The sequence below is a fragment of the Rhagoletis zephyria genome, unplaced genomic scaffold (genome assembly GCF_001687245.7).
Source record: "Rhagoletis zephyria isolate East Lansing unplaced genomic scaffold, Rhagoletis_zephyria_1.1 Rzeph_scaffold_06447, whole genome shotgun sequence".
NCBI lineage: Eukaryota > Metazoa > Arthropoda > Insecta > Diptera > Tephritidae > Rhagoletis > Rhagoletis zephyria.
In genome coordinates this window covers 19,185-35,458 of record NW_016163530.1, presented here as the reverse complement: position 1 = coordinate 35,458, position 16,274 = coordinate 19,185, and the positions used below count along the sequence as shown (strand labels likewise).

General features: G+C 38.0%; 3 protein-coding genes across 7 annotated transcripts; 2 read left to right on the top strand and 1 right to left on the bottom strand.

Annotated features, from left to right (window-relative positions):
• Positions 1-3,186: 3,186 nt before the first annotated feature.
• On the bottom strand, positions 3,187-6,345 carry Tom70 (translocase of outer membrane 70). 2 transcript variants are annotated; one of them, XM_017629043.1, is made up of 3 exons: positions 6,113-6,345; positions 4,762-5,811; positions 3,187-4,685 (listed from the first exon to the last, which is right to left on the bottom strand). In XM_017629043.1, exons 2-3 carry the CDS (start codon positions 5,759-5,761, stop codon positions 3,895-3,897), a joined length of 1,791 nt encoding a protein of 596 aa, XP_017484532.1. In that variant the 5' UTR covers positions 5,762-5,811; positions 6,113-6,345; the 3' UTR covers positions 3,187-3,894. The 2 variants fall into 2 exon arrangements, with proteins under 2 accessions (XP_017484532.1, XP_017484533.1); XM_017629044.1 differs by lacking the exon at positions 6,113-6,345 and adding an exon at positions 5,894-6,057.
• Positions 6,346-6,994: 649 nt separating this feature from the next.
• Positions 6,995-9,581, top strand: LOC108373178 (T-complex protein 1 subunit delta-like). The gene is given in 7 exon segments (XM_017629036.1): positions 6,995-7,278; positions 7,701-8,353; positions 8,420-8,559; positions 8,616-8,902; positions 8,905-9,016; positions 9,018-9,297; positions 9,358-9,581. Coding segments are annotated over 7 exon segments (1,596 nt in total). The 5' UTR covers positions 6,995-7,172; the 3' UTR covers positions 9,376-9,581.
• Positions 9,582-9,672: 91 nt separating this feature from the next.
• Positions 9,673-16,077, top strand: muc (dihydrolipoamide S-acetyltransferase muc). 4 transcript variants are annotated; one of them, XM_017629040.1, is made up of 8 exons: positions 9,673-9,775; positions 13,703-13,887; positions 13,949-14,344; positions 14,437-14,660; positions 14,729-14,877; positions 14,962-15,161; positions 15,221-15,323; positions 15,448-16,077. In XM_017629040.1, the coding sequence occupies exons 2-8, from the start codon at positions 13,749-13,751 to the stop codon at positions 15,575-15,577; spliced, it is 1,341 nt and encodes a 446-aa protein (XP_017484529.1). In that variant the 5' UTR covers positions 9,673-9,775; positions 13,703-13,748; the 3' UTR covers positions 15,578-16,077. The 4 variants fall into 4 exon arrangements, with proteins under 4 accessions (XP_017484529.1, XP_017484527.1, XP_017484528.1 ...); XM_017629038.1 differs by lacking the exon at positions 9,673-9,775 and adding an exon at positions 12,494-12,893 and having other exon boundaries at positions 14,485-14,660; XM_017629039.1 differs by lacking the exon at positions 9,673-9,775 and adding an exon at positions 12,496-12,893 and having other exon boundaries at positions 13,949-14,248; positions 14,485-14,660.
• Positions 16,078-16,274: the final 197 nt, after the last annotated feature.

Here is a 16,274-nt window from a genome sequence, read left to right as displayed (position 1 = left end):
AGTCTTGATACCAATTGAAAATTTTCATTAATTCTCATTTTTAGATAATTGCATTGTTAGTTTTGCTTTGTTTGTTTTGGAGTTGTCTTAGTAATTCGTTTTTATAATAGTATATTTGATAATAAAGCTGAAAAATTCAACCTGTTGAAAGGTATCATCAGTCTCTCCATTTGAGTGAATATTATTTTTTGATAACAGCCGGTTTCACCAGCAATTTAAATGGAAAATAATTATTTATTTTCTGTCAATTTCCATAAAAAAATGAAAAAATGAAAATAATTTCTCACTTAAATTGCTTTCGTGAAATTGGCTGTAAGACTCAGCTTCAAAAACTGGAATGTGGTTAACTTCGTTATTATTATTATTTTTTTATCTGTTTGCTCTCAAGTTTTCTTACGACAGAGCTATAAATTTGTTCAATAACGATTTACGTTGGCATCCATATTTATTGTTTTTTTTTTTCTACCTTCTCACAGACTGATGAAAAATTAGATTCATCCTCCTCGAAAATACTAAATCTGTTGTCATTGTTAGGATAATAAGTTAGGTATCACGAACTTCCTTGCGAGACATTTTCTTGGCCGTCTTGATGCGGTTAACTGCGATCTCTTTTTCCCTATGAGGAAACTTTGACCTTTGCAGTGTGGCCACTATTACCATCTACAATGCTATTATTTACTTCACATTCTGATTTGCATTAATTTTTGCCACATTTAAGGCATCTAACTTTTAATTCGTAGGACATTAAGATATGACCTAATCGTCCACAATTATTGCACTGCCTCAAGGGAGGTATATAAAGGTCTACCTCAAGCTTTGTATGTTCATATATAATCTGTTTATGGATCTCATTCCCCGAAAATTTTATTTTTAAAGTAGTTGAATTGAATTCGATTGTATCGAATGCTGGATTTGACATCCTCTAGAACATAAGATTCCTTAAAACATGTGGACACACCTCTAACAACACCATAGATTTCTGGGGAATAAAGGGTTTCAGACCTCTTTTAAGAACTTTATTGTCAAGAACCAAATTGTTTTCAGCATATGTGTTTTTAAAGGTTATATTATACATTGTTGTGCCTAAGGCGCAGGCCGCAGCCAATGAGCGGCAAAGGGACGAGCGGCTGAGCGGCGCCATATAGAAATGCCGCTCAGTGCATGGCCACTTCAATAGTATTTCATGTTTTAATTTTAAGCCGCTCAGCCGCTCATTGCATGGCCTCGACCTAAGGCATATATACAATTTGTGGCGTAAATCTTTAATTTGGCCTAGCAGGCTTAAACCTGTGGTTAATCTATCATTTGCAGTATTCCTATGAATCGACCAATACAAAAATTTCGCTTTTGAAAGTTTGAGGATACATCACTGATTTTCACGCATTTTTCATTTTCTTTTTCCTCAGCATATTCGTGTTTTTTTTTAACGGACTCTAACGTAACTTTTTGGAAATGTTCATTTCCCACACCATTATCATAACTATTCCATGCTGCCTTCAATTTCTACATCTTTCCCGCCAATTGTTTTTGTTAACCGACTTTAACAGAATTTTAACGAACTGTTCATTTTCTAGGCCATTATCATATTCCATGCTGCCTTCAATTTCTGCATTTTTCCCGCAATTTTTGCCGCTTTCCTCATTTTTCAAGCCAATTTTTTGGTTAATCTTTATAAGCCCTCTACCGCTGGCGAGCTCACAAAAACCAGTCACCTCTGAGTCGCCTCTTTACTTTGCCGACCACGAATTCGACGACGCCATTATGGCTTTTTTATCTCTGCTAGCCTTTAAAGCACAGCTGGACAGCGTCTGCCCGCCGGGCGACTGCGCGTCGCATTCGCGTATACCAGTCATGCCCAGCGCAGGGCACTTGCATATGGAATTCTGCCAACGTTGGGCAAGACTGGCGTATACACACACGTTCTGCTTGAGAAGGCAGCGAAAGCTTAATTCAACTGCACGACTCGTTCGCATGCACACAGTGACATCAATTGCACGCACACTACAAAAATGCTCTGCCGAGACCCTCTGCTTTAAGGCAGCTTTGTCTTCTTTTTGATCGGCATTATGAACACTTTTCCTTTTAGTTTCACGCGGGGAAAAAGGAAAAACGGTAATTTCAAAACTATGCCACCAAACACTCACCTGCCCTCCAATTTGCTGCACCCAATTTCGCTATAATTTAGTTAACTCGACGGACAACTCGACGAGTTGAATTTAAATGCTATAAATTAGCACACACACGCACCCACACAAAAAGTCTTTGCTAAAAAAAACTTGGCAAATGAAGTATCCGCCCGCGTTCTTTAAATTCACGAAATCATTTTACAGTTACTCAAACAGTGCTGCCAAATTTTAAGGCAACTGGTGATGTAAGAAACAATGTAAACGGATATTGGATACTGCTGTACTCACACAAGCAATAATTAAAATAACTTATAAATGTTAACAATGGTTTGTTTAATTAATGAAATACAATTGCCAACTAAAAATATACATATATGTATGTATATTGATTTTACAGCTTCGCTTAAAGAACTATGACTAGTTAGATTCTACTAAGGTACTCGGTTTTTGCACACATACATATATGTACATATGAACCGGATGTTTAGCTTCACAATGTGCAAATCCGGTATAAAACGGAAATCGGCGTCAAATTTGAAGGAAGTAATAAAAAACACTAGCCGCTGTCGATTCGCCACCAGTTAGTGGCGAAACGAACGAAACTATTAATGAGGTACAACGAAACTTGCCAACGTTCATTCCTGCTTGCTGAGCACTGCTGCTACAACATTTGCTTGCTAACTTTGTTGTTGATTTCACGTAGAAATATTTCGTCAAGCGAGCAGAGACGTGGCGAATCGAAGGCGTCTACTTTTAATGCTTGAAAATACAAGGAAATGGAACAAATGTTTCTCCGGACAACTATTTATAATACATTTCCGGTCAAAAGCTTTAGTGGGAGTTCTTCCAACATCCGTTGGTTATAAAAACAATGACTGCTTTAAGTGCTAATATTTTAGCTCTATACGTTTTCGTTTTTATTAATAACAATAATGTAAGCGTAAATAGTTATGATCTAGTTTAATATTGTGTGTATAGAAAATGACCAGGGTACAATAAATTTCAATCAACAGAAATTTTAAACTATGTAATGACTTTGGATCAACAAGTCGATAATTACATAACTAAACTTTTATTTATAAATAATATAATATGTTTGTGATTACTCGCATAATACACTTTTTTTAAACAAGGCTTACTCAGGTTTAATTTCCAAGCATTTGTGCTCCATTTATGTGACGCAATATTTAAATTTGAATAGTGTGTATGAAACCATATGTACTACCTACATATAAATGTGTTCGAACCCACCATGCTCGCAATTCGGTAGACATAACTTTGGCTGTGAATTTCATTTTACACTGTGAATTACGGCAATAGCGAGCTCGCTATGAGTTACCAAATAAAAAGCGCCAAACCCGCGTGCGCTCCGTAAACACACAAAATCGGAAAGCTTGTGTTCTAGTTTCGATTCAGCGTTAACCCGTCAGAAAACATTTAATGAGAACAATAATACAAGCTTATGGGAGTGTCGTCAGAGTTTAATAAAAAAAAAAAACTTAGGAGCACCTCTTCTTTCATTTAGTTGCATGAATTTATTATATGAGTATTTCCACCTCTTATACTGCACTGATTAGACTTTGCTCGGTAAGGTTGGGCCAAAGGAGGTGAAATGCTTGTATGCTATATTCACGCTTATTAACTGCAAGTTCCTTCTTCTTTAGCTTATTGGAATTTTTTATATTAATGGTTAATTTGCAGCGAAATTACTTAAACTTGATACTACTTCAAAGTACTTTTAAGGTTCCCCTTCTCACACGCTTACAGTTTATACTGACACCGGTATTGTACCCGATTGCGCCAGCGCAGATACTGTCGACATATCAATACCCAATCTACGCGTAACATTCACTTGAGCAACTGCAGCATTTCGCAAAGCATATAGATGACCCATTTCTGATCTGCTCTTTGCCAGTTTTATTGCTTTTTCAAAAAGTTCGACAGCACGATTTAGATTTGCCCGTTGCACTTCAATTGTGCCGAGTGTCTCATATGCTAGTAAACATTTGTTGTCCACTTCTACTGCTCGATTCATGAGTTCGATGGCTTTATCAATATCACCCTTCCACTGTAGTAGCATTATGCCACGGTGTACATATAATGAAGCATTTTCTGGCGCTAGCTTAAGAGCTTTCTCGTAGAATTGATCTGCTTGTTGGAATTGCTGCTGGTCGCCCAAAACTTGTGCCATCAGACTGTAACATTCAACACAGTCGGGGAATTTCTCAATGGCATTCTTGAATTCGTTCATGACTATCATAAGTCTTATCTGATCTTGGGACATCAATGCCATACGATATTCGGCGTAACATTTCTGTATGTAAGCCATTGCATGATTTGGTGCCATTTTTAAGACCTTTTCAAATTCATTGAGCGCTTCAGGCAGCTGATCAATCAAAATGTAGATTTGTGCACGCTGATGATGAACATCTGGATTTTCTGGTTGCAATTTCGACGCAGCTTCAAAATCTGCCAGCCCCAAGTCTTTCTCCTCTAGCTGTATGTGCAAGGAGGCACGCTTAATAAAGGCAGCAGCTCGTAGCGACACATCGGCATCAGCTAATATTAAACAATTTTAAATAGTTGTACTATTATTAATTAAATATTCATAAAAAAATTAAACCCTTTCACATACCGTTATTGATCACAGCATCCAAATCTTGTTTCGCTGCAGCGAAATTACCCGAGAGCATATGAAAAGTGCCGCGCAACAACAAAGCTTCCGATTTGTATTGTGATTCCGATTCGGAAGTCTCAATCTCTTCCGTACACTCTGGTATAACTTCCTCATACTGTTCTTCTTCCAATGCTTTCTTCGCCCGCGCAAAACCTTTCAAACTTGCTCCGTCCTCTGCCACAGGCAAAGTAATGCCCTCTATTGGATCAGCAATAAACGACCGCAGATAAGTATTTATGAAATTCTTCGATGGCAAAATTGGTTTATGCTCCTTCAACCCACGTTCGGTGTCGTCACGACCGGTCTGCTTTAGAATGCGGTCCGCATACATTATTGTGCTATTATTTTGGAACATTTCTAGTATGCAAGTTGCAGTGACATCATCCAAGCATTCTAGCATATCATTCGTAGCTTCGTGCGCCTTAGCACGCCTAAAATATGCTTTCGCATAGCGTGGATTATATTCAAGCGAACGCGAGCAATCCTCCTTGACGCGATTCCATTTCTTCAGCATTTCATATGAAGCGGCACGATTCTGATAGAAAATTGCGAGGTCGGTGCGGTTTTCGGCTGGGCATTTGTCAATAGCTTTATCATAAAAGGAAATGGCTTCGTCATATTTGCCATTGCGGTAGCAAACATTGCCATCATTCTTGTACATAGTGGCTTCTTTTATTGGGGACAACTTTTCGCTTCCCAGTTCAGCATTCTTTTTCTTACGCTCTAGCTCCTTGTCTTCTCCGGTGCCATCGATGGAAAGTGTTTGGTTCTTATCCTTGGCCGGAAGTCCCTTTTTGCGTATAGCTGCATTTTCTGAAGCATCATTGTCGCTAATAGGCTTTTTTTCGTCAATTGATTTCTTGTAAATGTATACACCCAAACCGATAGCGACAGGTGTACCAATCAACAGCGCCAATTGCCATTTTGTTATACTAACGGAACCGAAACGATATGCCATAATAGTGTGCCTATAACAATATATGCAATGTTATGCTAATGACCAAATTTCTGCAAAAAGGAAAAAAGTTTTTATTATCACACTGAAGTCATTGGCGATAGATAGCCAGCAACGCATTTGGCACGTTCGCACCCTTGCGTTACATCAGTGCGGCAAGTAGATAAGAAAACAGCAATCATGCCAATGTTAATTTTTTTTCTTTCGGCGTTGCGCCCAGAGTCATAAAACAAAAGATGCTAATCGATTTTTTTATATTTTATTTGCAATAACGCGATAGAGCCGGTGAACGGGCGGAAAATATGCATGCTCGCGCCCATATGTATGTATGTACATATGTGTCTACATATTTACCTTCGGTGTATTACTCAATAATTCCGCCACAAATTGTTGGAAACGCCACTAATTTTGGTCGGATGCACTACAGAAGTTAAATACTTTTGTTCAGTGTGTTAATTGAAGCTTTCAATGAGAATTTTATACAAGAATTAATTTGTTTTGCTCACGAAAAAAGCGAAAATTCTGATTATCGTTATCGTCGTTGAAAAGACAGAAGGAAGAAGCAGAGTGGAATTGACATGTGTGTGCAGAGTTGCAAACGTAGAAATGTCAATAAAATCAATAAAATGGCAACCGGATCAAGTGTTTGGAGTAACCGGTATCGGGTAGTAAAAATGTAGGGGTCTCTTCACATGAATCAAAAATTCAAGGTCACGCAAGGCGACGTTTTTTTTATATGGGTTTGAAAAAAAAGTTTGTGAAAGTGGGTTCGTCGGCTGAGTATTTGTTTACACAAGCACTACTTGTGTACACTTTTCTTTAACTAAAGAAGAGTTAATTCAATATGACAACACGTTTTAAAGCGTTTTAATGAATAATTTTAGCTAAATTGGGTATAAAAAGTGGCTGACAATAATTTTAGGCAATTTTGGTTTTCGTTGTTTTCTTTGCTTTGGTTGCTTTTCGTTTGTTTCCCAGCGAAACAAGATGGCTACGCTGCTCAAAAAATTGAGGTTTACACGATCCCACATGTGTGACAACATGGTGTGATACAATTTGAACAACTTCACCTTTTTATTTTTGATTTTAAAATGCTTAGAGCCCTGGCGTGTGAATACCACATAATTCGGTATACTGAACCGTTACTAAGTACACGCGTTCCAGTAACTCTGGCAACACATGATCCAACTACTAATTGGTGCTGCTGGCAACACTTGTTCTCAGTCCTACTTTGTTGACATTTTTGCTGTCAAATATGAGAAAACAACCGTAAAGAAAAACAAAAAAGTACTTTTTTCCCGTCTTTTGCGTTTGGTTTTTCGTCGGTGTTCGATTGTGTTTTTAATCCACAAAAATCGCAAGAATTTTCTCTAATCAATTAAAAAGTGAATTAAATCTTAAAGCCTGAAGAACAATGGCTCCGAAAGCAAACTTCGTTCCAGTTAAACCAAAAGGACAAGCCTTCAAAGATAAATCGAAGCCGGCCGATGTGCGTCTATCAAATATTCAGGCAGCAAAAGGTTAGAAATCTATAGAAATTCCACCACTCATGACAATATTGAAAATTCAGTATAATTCAAGTGAAATGGCGTATAAATTATAGCAAAGTCACCACTGAAACATGCAAAATTTACTCAAAATAGGGGCAGCTGCTTGGCCAAATTGCGGGTCTAAATTGCAATGGCGGTGGTAGTACCTGACCGCGATTGTCTAGACTCTAGAAAGTTCGGTTTTTTGAACAAAGGAGTAAAAGCAGTGTGAAATGTTTCATATACATACATACATACATATTACAAACGCAAATTGTGTCCATATTTTATTAAAAAAACTAGCTCTATTTGAAAGTAAATTTCAACTTTGTTATGACGTCATGATTTTGTGCTATTAGTCATAATTGACAATGATCTTGCTTGATGCTTAACATGTTATTTTCTTTTTTTAGCTGTCTCCGATGCCATTCGCACTAGCTTAGGTCCACGCGGCATGGACAAAATGATTCAAGCCGGCAATGGTGAAGTATCGATCACAAATGACGGTGCTACCATACTTAAACAGATGAACGTACTTCACCCTGCTGCCAAAATGCTTGTAGAGCTATCACGTGCCCAAGATGTTGAGGCCGGTGATGGTACAACCTCAGTGGTCGTTATTGCTGGCGCTTTATTGGAAGCTAGTGAAAAATTGTTGCACAAGGGTATACATCCCACGGCCATTTCCGATTCCTTTCAACGTTGTGCCAATAAAGCCATTGAAATTCTTACGGAAATGTCAACCCCAATTGAACTAACTGATCGTGAAACACTCATCAAGAGTGCGGCGACTTCTTTAAATTCTAAAGTGGTTTCTCAACAGAGCAGTCTTTTGGCTCCCATTGCCGTAGATGCTGTTTTAAAGGTGGCTGAGCCGGGAAAGGAAGGTGCTGTTGACTTAAAGAATATTAAGGTAATTCGTAGTCTCGGTGGCACCGTCGAAGACACCGAGTTGATTGAAGGTTTGGTGTTTACTTCGCGTTCGGCTGGTACAAATGCACCCAAGCGCATCGAAAAGGCCAAGATCGGCTTAATACAGTTCTGCATTTCGGCACCAAAGACTGATGTAAGTTTTACCAATTCGTGGCTGTGAAGACTAATTTCATTAATAAATATTATTAAATACTTTTAGATGGATCACAACGTCATCGTATCGGATTATGCTGCTATGGATCGTGTGCTGAAAGAGGAGCGCTCATATATCTTGAATATTGTAAAACAAATAAAGAAAGCTGGCTGCAATGTATTATTAGTGCAGAAATCTATTTTGCGGTAAGTTATTGTAAAATTTCATTTAATCATTTTGACTAATCTCTTTGTGGTTATAGCGATGCTGTTTCCGATTTAGCTCAGCATTTCTTGGACAAGATTAAGTGCCTTGTTGTTAAGGATGTTGAACGTGAAGACATCGAGTTTATTTGCAAGACCCTTAACTGTCGTCCTATTGCATCATTGGATCATTTTGTTGCTGAAAATTTAGTAAATGCTGATCTGGTTGAGGAGGTGGCAAGTGGTACTTCCAAATTTGTCAAGATCACAGGCATTCAGAATCCTGGACGCACCGTATCCATTGTTTGCCGTGGCTCCAATAAGTTGGTGCTCGAAGAAGCCGCACGTCTTTGCATGATGCCCTCTGTGTAGTGCGTTGTTTGGTGAAGAAGCGCGCTCAAATCGTTGGCGGTGGTGCACCGGAAATTGAAATGGCTTTGCAGTTAGCCGCCTTGCGCAGACATAGAGGGCGTTGACGCTTATTGTTTCCGTGCTTTCGCTGATGCCTTGGAGGTTATACCATCCACTTTGGCTGAAAATGCTGGTCTCAACCCAATTGCTACCGTAACAGAATTGAGAAACCGCCATGCGCAAGGCGAAAAAACAGCCGGTATTAATGTGCGCAAGGGTGCTATTACCGACATTTTGGCCGAAAATGTATTACAACCGCTATTAGTCAGTATTTCTGCAATTTCGCTATCTACTGAAACAGTGCGTTCCATTTTGAAAATTGATGATATCGTAAGTAAAAATATCTTATAAAGCCGAATAAGTAATAATTTGCATTTCTTTGTTTTTAAGGTAAATACCATGGGTTAAATTTTTATCATGCGGTTGGAACATCCACATTCGAGGATTATCAAATCTAAACATTGTGACGTCTAAAAATTTTCTTTGTTCGCATTAATCATTAATATAACTTGAATTAAATACAAGGTGCTAGTTCAAGCGCCACCAACTGTTCACTCAATTTCACTACAAAAAAGAAAATATACTTGCTGCTTTATTTAATCTTACTATGTACTAAAAATGTTGCATTCACTACTTTCTTTGTAAAAGTTCATAACTAAATTTGTGTTTTACGATATGTGAACAAATCTTATACGCTAAAAAGTGTATGTAAATTATAGCGCTTTATTGACGTCCCCACGGGTCTGGGTCATAGCTACTACAAGGACTGCTATTTCAGCAATTTCGCACAACTTTCTTAAGTCTTAAGGTAAGACGATGAAACCGCAAAAACATAGCTGTAACTTTGCTTTTAAAAGGACTAATTTGGAAATTACTCAGACTAGTATGTTTACTGGTCCGCAAATTATTTGTTTATTGCTTTGGATTAAGGATAACCCTAATCACTAGTTTTTCTTTGTGTGGTATTCATGCTATTACGGTATCCGGAGGATGACGTCCGCGCGGATTTAATCCGATTTGCACTGTCAAAACAAGCGATAGTGAAGGTTTAGATTCGGGCGAAAGACATCGTCGGATCATAGGCGTGTATCCAACCGATGCAATTTGCACGAATCTAATGCTGCGTTGCTTGTTATGACAGTGGGAACCGAATAAGATACGTTCGGGTGGCATCCGTCGGATACCGCTTAAAATTTCCTATTAGAATTGTCGGTGAAATTTTTTAAAACGGTACCTAGTAGTGATGCATGATTCATAATTTTTGAATCATGGTAGTGATGTACAAATGAAATATTCGAAGCATTCATGGTCGATATTTAACACAATTGCGAAAAATCTGTTGGATGTATTTGTTTACTTTTATAGTCAGAGCATTGTTCGCCAAAATTAAATGCTTCCTATTATTTTGTTGGGATGGCAACCGGGTGCAAATAATATATGAGGACTAATACGGCGTTCACATGAGATTTTACAGGCAAGTTTAAGTTGAAAGCAACAATCGTCTGGTGTGAACGGCCTTTCAATTAATCGCTTTCAATGAAACGTCAAATCAAAATCTCACGCAAAACAAAAATTGGAAATTGAGTTAAGGCCTCGCCAGATAGAAATTCTTTTCTGCATCACAGAGATTCTTTTAACTGACATCGAAACTAAATCTGTGACTTTGAATAGAAGACGCCACATTGGCAACGCATGCATTGCCGCACGTAGTCTTTCCGACGCCTCTCCAGCTGCCCATCGAATGCAATGAATTTATAAATTTATGAATTGTAAAGTTTTATTATACATATTTTAAGTTTTTTAGGTCTAAAACGTAATAATAAAAAAATAAATAAAAATAAAGTTTACCAAAACTACTATCGGTAATGTTCTTCAAAAATTTTCAGACAAGATCTATAAAATGCAAAGCTGGATTCGGACGTCCGAAAAAAATAAAACTATTAATCTAAAGGGATTAGCTTACAGAACGGGTTCAAAACAGCTAAAAGAATCGCAGAATCCGTCGTAGTCCGAACTTACGTGAAATCTACGAAAATGCGACCACTGAATCCGAATTGCTACGAATGTGTGTATTTAAAATATACGCTACGTTCGTAGCTATTCGAATTCAATGTTAGAATTTTCGTAGATTTTACGAAAAATCGCAATACGAAGGATTCAGTGATAGACCTAATACGTACGAGGGTATGAAAATAAAACCTTGAATTTTGGACTAATTTCTAAGAAAATAAAGACAACCCATTGAAATAGGCCCCCGACAGGCAATACAAGCTTCCTTGGGTGACGGCATAGAGTCACTGCCTTATAGTGAAGGAAAGTCCAAACAGCAGCCTTCAAAACTCTTTGAGTAACTTATATGGTAGGTTATGCAGCTTCAACAAGGGAAACATGTTTTTTTAAATCCATTTCTTGAAAAATCATAATTAATTTATTGTATACCCTTTCACAAAAAAATAATGGTAATCAAAATATGTTCGGCTTCATGTAAAACCAAAATCGAGTATTAAAATGCAATAGCCTATTTTGGTGTTCAATCGGACTCCACTATAGACATCAACGAACTATAGACGTCGACGTTGATGTTGTTACTAAAATGTAGGGACCAACCAGTCTTACGCCGCCTCCGAACGGAAATGGATTTTTTAATTGAAGCTTTTTCATGTCAGAAATACAAGGAGGCTTGCCACTGGGCGATCGCTGTCAGAAAAAACCTGTTCTTATTTAAATGTTGCTAATCGAAATATTTGTATAAAATCTCATTGATATAAACGCTATGCGAAAAGATGATTTAAAAAGTAAATGGGAAATACATGTCTTTGGATTGTCTAAATCAAGAACTTTTGAAAGTCATTTGTCGCGTGTGCCCTAGTCTTTCATTTGAAATGCAATGAAGCAGATTATGCGTGTGTATATACACGTTGATAATTAATGACTTCAAAGCTTATCTCTTCAGCGCAAGTGGCAGAGGATTTGCTTAGCATTTGTTATCAGTGCCAAAATCAGCACTTCATTGCGTTAAGACTTGCGGAAGATTATTAGTTCTTATAAATTTTTTAGCTCAAACAAGTTTTGGTTATTATTGACATTTCCTATAATACCGTTATACTTATTAAATAACGTTGATCGAGTACTTACACACTTACATATAAGCGATTTAGTCAATATTTGTATGTTATTTTCATGAAAAATTGTGTGGAAAATCTTGTACTGCCCAATTAACGCAAAAGTACGTCACTTTTTACGGATACGTCACTTTTTATGGGAAACGAATTTAACTTCTTTGTATGAATTACGCTACTTGATTAGCTTCTTAGGAATGCTTACAGAACTAATGAAAAGTTCAATTTTTGTTTAGCTTAAACAATTGAGTAGTTTAATAAAATTCATAATGCAATGCCCTGCGTTCGTAAGATTTCGTTATTAATTTGTTCTTTTCTCTCATGCAATATCTTGGCAACCCTAATACCATTCCCTGCTGACGGCTGACTTTTCTTATTTGACTTTTCTTATTGGATTTTTGATTCTTATTTGACATTTCTCTTCACATTAGTCTAGTTCAGTTCGATACGATTTGCGGTGTGTATGTAACCTTCCGAGAAAGGTCGGTGTGTGAGCGCGATTACAATAAATTAATTTCGATCGAAAAACTGTCTTATGAAATAAAGTTGGCAGTTATTTAACAACAATACGTAGCAGCCTAGAAAAGTTTAAAACTTCCTTAGCTGCGCTTTCATTAAATTGATTTAATTCGGTGGTAATTTAACAATCTGTGCCCTTTCACTTTAGCTGGTCAAGATGCTGAGGACAATTGCAGCACGCAATGAGCTCGTGCTACTGCGTGGAACATCGCTAGCCAGAGCCAGAACTGCACGTGAAGCCGTGCGCGTTTTGGGCGCACAAACGGCCAGGAAGTTGCAGACACTCAGGTGCGTTTGTCAAATGCCAAATTCTAACTCAGATTCCGTTGTTTTGCCAGAAGATGGGGGTGCTCCGATGACGTTTTAAGGTTAGAAATCTGATTGTGTAACGTCGGCTGATATCTGCTAATTGCAAAATGCAAAGAATTATAGAAAATGCCAAATACAATTATGACGCCAGAGAAATGGCAACTAATAAAATTTCCTAATTAAGATTTCAAAGCACGAATAATGAAATTTAGTGTTATAAAACGTGGGTGTAGCTTGATATGGTGCGGGGTAAGGTAGTTTAGCTAATCGAATAATTGATGGCGTCACAACTTATGAGTGATAACAATCGGTCATTAGGCTTCTCGGCCCATATGATAGAACACATACTTTCCATGCTTATGTGCACATTTAGCTTTTATTTTGTGAATGAATTTCTAAGTTTTTGTTGTGGCCTTGAGGGCTTGAAAAAATATTTTTTTTTTTAACAGGTTTAAACATCTTACAAAAACTATTACAACAACATACAAACAACGGTTTTATTTTAAGCGAAATCATTCCCTAGTCGAATTTCTTAATATCCATTCAGTTCAATAACCGCTATTATGAGAATCCAGAAAATAAGTAACCTACAATTTTCTAGTTTGTGTTAAGCTTTTAGGAGAAAGGAACTTAACAGCCTCGTTGCTTGGCAAATCAAATAGTGGGGAGGAATAATTCTTCAAATCAGGGCCTAATTAATTAGCAAGCTCAATCGGTTTAAATACAACTTGATTAGAGAAACGCATTCTTTCTTTCTCTACATATCTATAAATTGTTTTCACTTTCAGACTCGCACCAAGGAACCATGTAGTAACCGTGCCGAAGCCACTGGGCATGTGGAGCACGAATTTCGCACGCAACTATGCCGATTTACCCGATCACATTAAAGTGGCGTTGCCAGCTCTCTCGCCGACGATGGAACAGGGTACCATTGTCAGTTGGGAGAAAAAGGAAGGTGACAAACTGAATGAAGGTAAGCAAATATGCAAGGAATTTTTATGTTATGGACCGATACTAATTTCTTCCTTACGCAGGTGACTTATTGGCTGAAATCGAAACTGATAAAGCTACCATGGGTTTCGAAACACCAGAAGAGGGCTACTTGGCAAAAATTGTTGTACAATCTGGTGTTAAGGATGTTCCCATTGGCAAATTGGTGTGCATCATCGTACCAAATCAGGAAGATGTTGCTGCATTCAAAGACTTTGTTGACGATGCACCCGCAGCAGGCAAACCGGCCGCCGCAGCAGCACCTCCACCAGCTGCAGCTGCGCCAGTTCCTCCACCGCCACCACCACCAGTCGCCGCCCCAGCACCTGCCGCCCCTGCCGGTGGTAAGCCTCTTACTGCCGTTGAACAACGCGGCGAACGTGTTTACGCCAGCCCTATGGCCAAAAAATTGGCCGAAGCACAAAGTCTCCGATTGCAAGGTTTCTTTCAAAATACATCCCTTTGTTAATATCTAACCCACTGTTTGTTGCCTTACTAATTGGCTTTTTTGTTTTGTATATCACGCATGCAGGCAAAGGCAGTGGCATCTATGGCTCAATTAAATCTAGTGATCTTGCAGGCTTGTCAGCAGCTGCACCACAGGTCGGAGCTGCAGCACCCACCGTTGTTGCACCACAAGGAGGCTATATCGATATACCAGTTTCGAATGTACGCGGCGTGATTGCGAAGCGGCTGAAGGAATCGAAGCAGCAAATACCGCATTACTATGTTACCATGGAGTGCAAAATGGATAATGTAAGTGGCGTGATTTGTGTTTGAAGATTTACACACATAAATATACTAAATTATATGAATGTTCGTAGCTGCTAAAACTGCGTGAAAAGGTAAACAAGAAATATGAGAAGCAAGGCGTACGTGTATCGGTCAACGATTTCATCATTAAAGCTACTGCCACAGCGTGTCGCAAGGTGCCGGAATCCAATTCTTATTGGATGGAGAGCGTAATAAGACAGTGAGCGCCAAATCGTTTTTACTTATTATTAATTAAACAGTAGATTAAACCGATTTAAATTATAAACATCTTTTGTTTTTAAAGATTTGACAATGTCGACGTCTCGATGGCCGTTTCTACTGACACCGGTCTAATCACGCCAATTGTCTTTAGTGCCGACCGCAAAGGCGTAGTCGACATTTCGCAGGAAACGAAATCGTTAGCTGCCAAGGCCAGAGAGAACAAGTTGAAACCTCAGGAATTCCAAGGTGGCACCGTTTGTGTATCGAACCTCGGCATGATGGGTAAGCTCAAATTATTTTGCAATATTTGAAATATTTGTTTTAATATGCCCTCTTTTCAGGCGTTTCTCAATTCTGTGCCGTCATAAATCCGCCACAATCCTGCATTTTGGCAATTGGCGCCACAACAAAGAAGCTTGTCATAGACCCCGATAGCCTGAAAGGGTAAATGAGCTATTTGCTATATAATTGAGACAACTTTCTAATAAAAATATATACCATNGGGTAAATGAGCTATTTGCTATATAATTGAGACAACTTTCTAATAAAAATCTTAAATTTCTTACAGTTTCCGTGAAGTCAGCGTTATGAACGTTACCTTAAGTGCAGATCATAGAACTGTTGATGGCGCTGTTGCTGCCAAATGGCTGCAATACTTCCGTGACTTCATAGAGGACCCAGCGACAATGATCCTTTAAGTTTAGCATCTCGAAACACCTTCATATAATACACTCACATTCAGTTAAGCGTAATTCATTGTTATGATCTGCGCGTGCGCTCTCGCCATTCATATCCCTGATTGTGTTGTGCTGGCGCTTTCTGCCGTTTCGGTCTACAGCACTTAGAGAATTTAACCACCAGCCTATACATACATATGCATGTGTGGGGATTACCTACAACATATGCGATTATGTGAAATTTTTTTGTCTTTATTTTTTAATTCCAACATAATTGATTTTGAATCAGCTGATATGTGATTGATTTATGAAAATTTATTTTTAATTTCTTGTTTTGCTTGTTAAATTATAATTAAATTAGAAAGGCAAGGCTGGCGAAAACGAAGAATTATGGTATATAATTAGTTAATTAAACTTGGTAACTAACTTACACTGAAATGAATGATATTCAAAGTAGAGCAAAGTAACTGTCGTTAAGAAGTTCAAGAAGGAAAAAAAAAGGATTCATTGTTGTTGCTACACTACACTCATATTAACACATAAGCGTCAGAAAAAGATATTTCAACATTAAAATACCATAATAAATCATTAGTCAATGATATCGCGATAGTCGTGTACAAATATGTCACTACATACATACACATGTATATTTAAATAGCCATGTATGTATATACATTAAAAAATGAAAATTAACAATGGCCACGTCCGCAATAAACTT